The sequence below is a fragment of the Dipodomys spectabilis genome, unplaced genomic scaffold, assembly GCF_019054845.1.
Source record: "Dipodomys spectabilis isolate Male_0828 unplaced genomic scaffold, ASM1905484v1 ptg000024l, whole genome shotgun sequence".
Taxonomy (NCBI): Eukaryota; Metazoa; Chordata; class Mammalia; order Rodentia; family Heteromyidae; genus Dipodomys; species Dipodomys spectabilis.
In genome coordinates, this window is record NW_024870701.1 from 5323800 (window position 1) to 5333142 (window position 9343).

The 9343-nt window shown below is 42.7% G+C and overlaps 1 protein-coding gene across 2 annotated transcripts in view; it reads right to left on the reverse strand.

Annotated features, from left to right (window-relative positions):
• The window catches only part of Tmem241 (transmembrane protein 241), a 120494-nt gene extending 111515 nt beyond the window's left edge, over nt 1-8979 (reverse strand). For both annotated transcript variants that reach the window (XM_042675168.1, XM_042675167.1), the window contains exons 1-3: nt 8877-8979; nt 3761-3807; nt 523-600 (exon numbers count right to left, since the gene is read on the reverse strand). In XM_042675168.1, the coding sequence (XP_042531102.1) occupies nt 523-600; nt 3761-3807; nt 8877-8948 (197 nt within the window). In that variant the 5' untranslated portion in view covers nt 8949-8979. The remainder of the gene's footprint in view (nt 1-522; nt 601-3760; nt 3808-8876) is intronic.
• Between the last annotated feature and the right edge of the window lie 364 nt (nt 8980-9343).

Here is a 9343-nt window from a genome sequence, read left to right on the forward strand (position 1 = left end):
TTAGAAGTCTCTTGTCACCAGGCAGTGTAGAAGAGAATTTTAAATGTAGAATTCATACTTGAAAACTTGAGAGCACAAAATTTTCCCTCATTAGAAAGGGCCAACAATAGAAAGTAGATTAAAAATTATTTGGAGGCCAGGTGCTGGTGCTCACCCCTATAATCCTAGCTACTCAGGAGGCTGAGATCTAAGGATCACAGTTCAAAGTTGGCTCAGGCAGTAAAGTCCATAAGACTCTTTTCTCCAATTTCTTTTCCAAAAGAAAGCCAGAAGTAGAGCTGTTTCTCAAGTGCTAACCTTGAGCATAAAAACTCAGGAATAGCATCTAGGTCCTGAGTTCAAGCCCCAAGTCTGGCAAACACATATAAAAAAAAAATCATTGATTCTCAAGGTTAGACATAACTAAGCGACTAAACAACTCACATACATATATATGTTTTCCAGTGCAATTCTGTGAAAGGTAAATAATATTAAATGTAAGCAGTATGTGAATCATGAATCAAGAATATGAGGTTATTATACCTTGAACTGCAGTTTATCTCCACCCAGCCCAGTTTCCATGACACATGAAGCAAAAATGCACCAACAAATGTCTGCCACCTGAAAAAGACACAAGGCAAGGTGAATTAATACAGTGCTATAGCCCCTATCAGAACCCAACCATGACAGACCTGTTGATGGATACAAATGTCATAGTCAACTCCTTCCTCCCACTCTTCCAGTTATCTGCCTCTCGTCTCCACCACTACTATGCCCTTGGGACCAACTATCTGGTAAGTGCTGGTATTCAGATTCTCTTTATTCTATGCTTTTCGTGAACAACCTCACCCACAGCCACCAGTTTGGTCAGGATGACTCTCAAATCCCTGCTCTCATTCAAGTATTACCACCCTGAAATCCCACATGCTTTAACATATTACCTTAGCCTTTCCCCTCCCTACCCTAGGCATCCTCCAACTGTTCTCAATCCACCAACCCAGGTATCCAAGCACTGGAGAATTTCTAGTGAAAGAGGAAGCATAATTCCAGCCTTTGTAGATGTGCATCCCACCTAACCATGGATAAGAAGGGGAAAGGCAATCTAGGTGAAAATATCACTCTTCCTCTCATTCATTCCCTAAATCTCTCCATCTGGAAAGATGAGAAAAAGCAATCATGACCAAACATGCTTCCCAGTCACTTAGAGAGAAGTCATCAGCCCAGATTTGTTGACTAAAATATGCCTGATCATAGAAGATACAGTAAAATAAACTTTCATGGAGGATGGGAATGTAGGTCAGTGGTAGACCACATGCCTAGCATAGAGGAGGCCCTGGGTTCCATTCCCAGCACCACAGTAAATTAAGTAGATAACTAAATAAATCTTTTCACCATGCAATACTGGAGAGAAACATGATAAAAATTATTCTGAAATTCACTTGAAACAACATACTGGTAGTAATATAAAGATCATGTTGAATAAAGAACAGTACTTGGAGAGGATTTTCTCTACTACCTGTTTAAATGGCATAATCACTAGAACAACCCAGAACTAGCCCTTTTTTCCTAAAAATGAACAACTACCCAACAAGAGACCTTAGAAGAACAATTTTATTTTAATAACTTAAAGGCAAAAGGAAAGATGGGACTAGTATAAATTAACTATTGGAGGGGAGGAGTTCCTCTTACACAAAATAAACTGACAACCATTCACAACTAAATAAAGCTTTATTAAAACACAGATGAGGGGGGCTGGGAAGGTGGCTCAGTGGTAGAACGCTTGCCTTGCATGCTCAAGGCCCTGGGTTCGATTCCTCAGCACCACATAAGCAAAAAGAAAAAAGTCGGAAGTGGCGCTGTGGCTCAAGTAGTAGAGCTCTAGCCTTGAGCTGAAGAGCTGAGGGACAGCACCCAGGCCCAGAATTCAGGCCCCATGACTGACCCAAAAAAAAAAAAAACACAGATGAGGGCTGGGAAGGTGGCTCAGTGGTAGAGCGCTTGTTTTGCATGCCTGAGGCCCTGGGTTCAATTCCTCAGCACCACATAAGCAAAAAGAAAAAAGCCAGAAGTGGTGCTGTGGCTTAAGTGGTAGAGCGCTAGCCTTGAGCTGAAGAGCTGAGGGACAGCGCCCAGACCCAGAGTTCAGGCCCCACAATCAGAACCAAAAAAAACCCAAAAAACACAGATGAATATCTACATAGTATCTACATAGAGAAAACAAACTATCACAAAAGACACAAAACATTGTGGTCCATTGTGGGCTTGAACTCAGGGCCTGGATGCTGTCCCTGAGCAATTCTGCTCAAGACTACTACTCTACAACTTTGAACCACAGCTCCACTTGAGCTTTTCTAGTAGCTATTTGGAGATACAAGTCTCACCAACTTTTCTGCCTGGGCTGGATTTGAACCATGATCCTCAGACCTTAGCCTCCTGAGTAGCTAGGATTACAGTTGTGAGCCACTGGTGCCTGGCTTCAATACATATCTTTCCATATAAAAATAGAACACTTATGGTGGCTCAGTGGTAGAGTGCTTGCCCTAAATGCATAAGGCCCTGGGTTCAATTCCTCAGCACCACATAAGCAGAAAAAGCCAGAAGTGGCACTGTAGTTCAAGTGGTAGAGTGCTCACCTTGAGCTGAAAAGCTCAGGGACAGTGCCCGGGCCCAGAGTTCAGGCCCCACAACTGACAAAAAAAAAAAAAAAAAAGAACACATAAATAAATAATCAAAATAACTATAAATTGATGTCCAAGGGAAAAAAAGGATTATATAACAATCTTTGACTGTAGGGGAAAAACAAAGGAGGAGATAACAATGCTCAATAGGAAATGTATTTATTACCTTACTCGTGTAACTGTAACTCCTCTGTACAGTATTTTTACAATAAAAAAATATTAAAAAAATCTATGATAGACAAGTAATGTCATCCTTAAAACATAAAAATGCTTTAGGTTAGCCAAGAAGGATGGCTCATACCTATAATCCTAGCTAGCTACCCAGGAGACTTTCATGCAAAGAGTCATAATTTGAAGCCACGGCAGGAAAGTCTGAGAGCCACCAAATTAACTAGAAAAAACTCTGGAGGTGTGGCCTCAAGCTGAAGAGTAGTAGCACAGCAAGCATGCCAAACTAGCCCAAGGCTTTGAGTTCAAACTCTGGTATCAGCAAACACATACACACACACATACACACACACACACACACATACACACACACACACACACATAATGCCCTTTGTGGTGTATGTGTGTGTGTGTGTGTACCATTTACTGAAAGAAGATAAAAGACAATAATAAGTATGTGAAAAATGTGTGACTTTACGAAAATTCTAAAAAAAAAAATAAAGTACAATGACTTGCTCATCAAATCAAAAAGAGAAAAATAACTCATGGCCTAACTACACTATTACAGAAGTTCTCACAGAGGCTGGGTAGCGAGGCAAACCAGTAAAATGCTTTTGGAAACAAATGATTAATATTCAAAGAGAATATTAATAAAGTTCATGTTCTTTTAGCAAATTTCTTGAGTAGATATCTATCCCCAAGAACCAGTTGGAATTTGGGTAGGTCTGAATACAAAATACCTGATAATATTGTTGCTTCTATGCTCCTAAAATGAGACACATTTAAACACCCACAAACATAATGGCTAAACACATATGTCATTTGGCTATTTGATGATAAACTTATGAAATCATTAACACTATTTCAAAGGACAATTTTTGACAATGACTGGACATTTCCTACAAATGTGAATAAAAAGCACCCAAGATACTCACCCTTGGAATAAGGTAGGGTAGGTAAATTTCAGGACGGAAAGGACATACTGCAAAACAAACATCAAATTAAACACATTTCAAATAAAAAGAATGACAGAATTCTTACAGAGGAAATTCAAGGACTTCAAGTTTCAAGAAAGTCTTTATTTCCCCCAAAGTCACGTACAAGATATACTAATGGTTTTCTAAGTTATACTAAAGAGATTGGATTTTTTTTTATTGTGAAAATACTGTACAGAGGGGTTACAATTACATGGTCAAGATAATGAGTACATTTCTTATCAAGCATTATAGCCTCCTCCTTTGTTTCCCCTTCCCATCCCATCCTCCCCCCACACACACACACACACCAAAGTTGTAAAGTTCGTTTTTGACATAACGACTTGTACATCTCATTGTAGAATGGATTTTTTTTTCCCCAGTCCTGAGGATTGAACTCCAGGCCTGGGTGCTGTCCCTAAGCTCTTTTTGCTCAAGGCTAGCACTCTACCACTTTAGCCACAGCATCACTTCTGGCTTTTCCTGTGATTTAATTGGAGATAAGAATCTCTTAGACATTCCTGCCCAGGCTAGCTTTGAATAGCGATCCTCAGATCTCAGTTTCCTGAGTAGCTAGGAGTATGGGTGTGAGTCACTAGTGCCCAACAAGAATGGATTTTTCTTAAAAACTCGGTTAAGATCGGTTTCTTTTCTATTGTCTTTTAATCAATTTATATGAGTGGAGGAATCATGGTATATTTCCCTTGGTGTGTTTTTCTGTTTTTTTCTATTATGAATATTTCAAGATACAAATACATGTGGTACTAGAATTTGAAAAAGAGCCTTGCTCTGCTAGGAAAGTACTCTATCACTTGAGCCATATCCCTACCCCTCCAGGCCTATTTTTTTATTTGGATCTTGCAGTTTTGCCCAGGTGTTGGTCTCAGACTTTGATCCTCCTATATAGCTATGTCTCCTGCATAGCTAGAATTTCAGGCACACACTGTCATGTTGGTTGAGATAGGGGTTTTACTAACCTTTTCCCCAAGCTGACTTCTAACCATGATCCTCCAGATGTCTACCTCTAGAGAAGCTAGGATTACAGGCATGAGCCACTATGTCCAGCTCAAGACAGTTTTAAATTCTAAAACCATTAAATGACTTAAGGAAAAATCCCTACTAATTCTTCACATGATATAAAAAAACAAAGAGTGAGATTAGTCCACACCTCATCTCCCCTCTATGAGCTCCTGTGTTCTACATCTATAACTGAAGTCTATTTACTAAAGTAGTTTAATATGGTCCTTCTTGCTTCCCCTCCTCCTCAATATTTCTATTCTAAAACAGAAAAGGGAGTATCGTTTGAGCACCTGGTTATGTTTCATAACATCCTTAACAACCTTCATTACAACACCAAGTATTTACTCAGTTCTTGTGTGCTTAGCTTTGGCCTAAAAAACGATCAGCCTAGAAACTGCTAAAGCTCAGTGCAGGGTGTGACTCAGTGTAGAACACTTGCCTGCATGTGTAAGGCCTGGGATGGGTACCATGCCCAGCAATACAAAAAAATTAAATTAACAATATGGTGAACATCTCACCTCACCTTGCTAAGCGATAGTAAAAAAAAAAAAATCTATGACAAATAGAATCAGTTCTAAAATTTCAGAAATTTCTCATGTCAGTGAGAAGTCTTTCTCAGAAAAAAATATCATTAGAAAGAAAAGCAAGGTCTTTTCAGTAAAATCCTCCAGGAAAGAGAAAAAATTGGGCATGATGGTATATGCCTTTAATCCTGACTACCTGGGAGAAGGAAGAAGGAGGATCTCAATCCAAGGCTGACCTGGGAAGAAGAGCATATGATCCTATATGGAAAAAAAAACTAAAACAAAAAGGGCTAGGGGCATGGCTCAAGTGACAGAGTGCTTGGCTAGCAAGCATGAAGCCTGAGTTTAAATCACAGTACCACCAAAAAACAAAAAAAAACCAAGCACATTTGGCCTTCAGGCTATAAGAGGATGACAGGTGTCTGCCTGAGCCCAGGTGACTGTTGGGACTTTCCTCAGGATAGAGGAACATCTTACTCACTCACCTAGCCCAGGTCTCCATAACAATTCACTGTAATAACGAAACAGAATGAGTATAGCAATTCACTGTAATAAAAGCCCATCACAACTTACAAACGATTTCTGGGATTTTCAGATGGATACTTTGGGGCCCTAATTGAAACCATGGAAAGCAAAAACTTGAAGGAAATGACAGCACTTGGCCTGAGGTGACCCACATGACTGCAGGCAGCCTGTCTGTCCTGCTTGAGAAGATGTGATGGCATTCATCAATGATTCAAGCTTGCAGCAGTCACAGACTTCCTCTCTGGAATCCTGTTGTGAAAACTACCTGGCCCCAGCCAGCCCTTTCCCTCTCCTACTCTCGACCTCACCTCTTCCCCCACCCACCTTAAGTCAACTTCCTGGATCTCCCTTCTTTCTGCTGTGACTGTCCTTCTCTTTTTCATCTGGCTCTACCACACCCTGCTTGTTCTTTGTTCATCTCTAAGATAACTTGTTTGCCCGGTAGCAGGTGTGAGCCAAGGCCCTGCCAAAATCACATCTAAATTCTGAGAGTCCTTGGGAATCTGCAGTTTCTATTACTATACTATATATTCATGAAGACACAATAATTTGGTTTAATTTTACCTAACATTGTAAGGCATTATGAACAGGGAAGTCCTTTTTATATCAACTATAAAATGTGTGGTGCTTCAATAAACAGCAATGCCATAAATACAAATGCATGTCTAGGAGGATTGTTAATTTCTGAACTAAAAGTTTTAGTATGCTGGATTTCTTAAATTATTATTATTCTTTCTAACCAATGCCAAGGCTTGTAAGCTTTCACAAAAGATGTGTTACTTTGTCCTTTCTCTACAGATAAAGGGAAGGGTCACTTGATTCAAAGTAAAACATTAACAATATATCCAGCAGGTTAGCTTGACAGGTAAGTTCAGTTAAATGGAAAAGGCCAGGATTTCACAAGCAGGTCTCTAACAAAAATCTTCTATGTTGAAACAAAGCTAACAATTATTGTATCACATAGTAAGCAAAAGATTTTAAGCTGGGCATGGTAGTGCAGGCCTGTAATCTCAACTGCTCAGGAAGCAGACATGAGAAGATCAAGGTTAAAAGCCAAGCCAGGGGAAAAGTTATTGAGACTCCAATCTCAAAAAATAAGCTAGTCCAGGCACAGTGGCTCATGCTTATAATCCTAGTTACTCAGGAGGCTGAGATCTGAGGATCATGGCTCAAAGCCAGCCCAGGAAGGAAAGTCATTGAGACTCTTATCTCCAATAAACCACCAGAAAACCAGAAGTGGCGCTGTGGTTCAAGTGGTAGAGCACTCTCCTTGAGCTGAAGAGCTGAGAGACAGCATGCAGGCCCAGAGTTCAAGCCCCATGACCAACAAAAATAAATAAATAAATAAAAATGAAAATGAGCTGGTCTTCGTAGTACACAATCTGCAATTCTAGCTACTAGGATGGCAAAAGTGGGAGAATGCAGTTCTGAGGCCAGCCTGAACAGAAAGGAAGAAACTATATCTGAAAAACAAACTAAAAGCAGACTGAGCTGTGGCTCAATTGATAGAGTGCTTGAGATGAGGGCCTGAGTTCAATCTCCAGTACAGGTAAGAAAGAAAAAAAATTTTTTTTCTCTCTTCCTTTCTTTTCTTCCAGAGTAACTGTCACAGACCTTATGGAGCATGATGATGGGCCACTAGGGTGACCACCTACACTAATTCTCACAACAACCCCAAGGAGAGTTCTCTCTCCCATCTCAAAGTTAAATGTTAGGTTTACAAGTCAAACACAGTGGCTCAAGCCTGTAATACTAGCTGCTTGGGAGGCAGAGAACTGGGGATTTCAGTTCAAGCCCAGCTGGGCATAAAAGTTCACAAGACTTCTTCTCAACTAATAGTGGGGCCCTGTGACATGTTTCATTATCCCCACTAACAGGGAAGCAAAATGGCTTTGAGCAGGGGTATGCACCTGTCATCATCCCCAGTGACCAGGGGAAATACATGTAGGAAGTTCATAGCCCAGGCCAGATAGGCATAAAGTGAAACCCTACCTAGAAAATAACCAATGAGAAGGGGACAGGAAGTGTGGCTCAAGTGGGAGAGCACCTGCCTGCCAAGTCCAAGGGAACTTGGGGTTACAAAGATTAAGGTCCCAAACACCAAGTAAGAAAAGTCAGGATGCAAACCAATTGCTTCTTCCCAGCCAAGCTGCATGTAAGCATCTTCAAAGGTAGTCCCCACAACTAAACTAAAAAAGTCTTCTGAGAAAGAAAGTTAGAGACTTTCTGAGAATATACTGAAAGCAGCCAAGGAAGAGATAGTAGCAAGTAGAGGCCGGTGGGGAGAGAGCAGGAGAGCCCCCCACAGTGAGCAAGGAGGTCCTGGGCCCCATGACCACTTTGGCTCTGTCTAGAATACAGACCAGCACACAATGCCCGGTTCATGCCCATGGTTCCATAATGTGTGGCCCACCCCAAAGCCAGTGCCCCCCAACAACAACAACAACCTCCCATCTTTGCTTCCTCCTCAAAAGGATTTCATGGACTGGTAGTGTGGCAGAGCATCAACCTGGAAAGCTGACGAGCTTCGTTCAATACCCAGAGGATTTCACGACATTATTTCCAACTTGATGTTCTACTTGACAAGTTGCTTGGGTGTAGCAGAAATGCGTGGGGATGGAAATCAATGGGGTAAAAGATGACAGAATCATCTTCTCTGTGTAAAGGCTTCTGGAACTTTGGGGTCTGGGACAAAGGCAGGGGCAGGTTGGGGGGAGGAGCAGGATGGGTGCGATTTCTCCTGCAACTACCCCCCCCCCAAGCAGGTACATTGCTTTCGGTTCCCTAAAAGAAGTCCTCATGGCCCCAAATTAAGTTCCCAGGAAAGACCCCGGGGGGGGGGGGGGGATCCTGTTCTAAGGAGACATTCAGAGCGGTTTTAACCAAGAATTCCTTCTTGGGAAGCGGGGATGGGGATTCCAATCCTATCAGGGAACAGCCAAGAGGACACCTGGGAGGGCCGGGTTCGAACCCACGAGCAATCACGGACGCCCGCGCCGCCCCCTCACCTTGTTCAAGAGGTAAAAAGCCAGGTAGCAGGTACAAAAGGTGAGGCCGACCAGGGTCCTCCGCACGCCCATCGGTCAACCCGCCCCCGACGGCGGGGACTCGGCCCCCCACACGCCCCCCAGCGCCCCCAGGAACAGCTCCGCGCCCCGGGCCTCCCGGAGACCCGCCCGCGCGGTCACGTGGCGTCCGCTCCGCCAATCAGCGCGCGCAGACCGCCCCGGCGCCGCCTCCTTAAAGCGGCCGCGCCACCTAGAACTCAGCAGCCTAGCGGGGGGCCTCCACGGTGAGGGGAAGGGCTGGGGAGAGAGATTTAGAAGAGAGAACAGTTTGAAAACAACTCGCAAACCCCCAATAGTGTTGAGGGGAGATGAATAAAAATCAGTTACCTGGCCGGGCGCCGATGGCTCACGCCTGTCATCCTAGCTACTCAGGAGGCTACTCTGAAGATCACGGTTCAAAGCCAGCC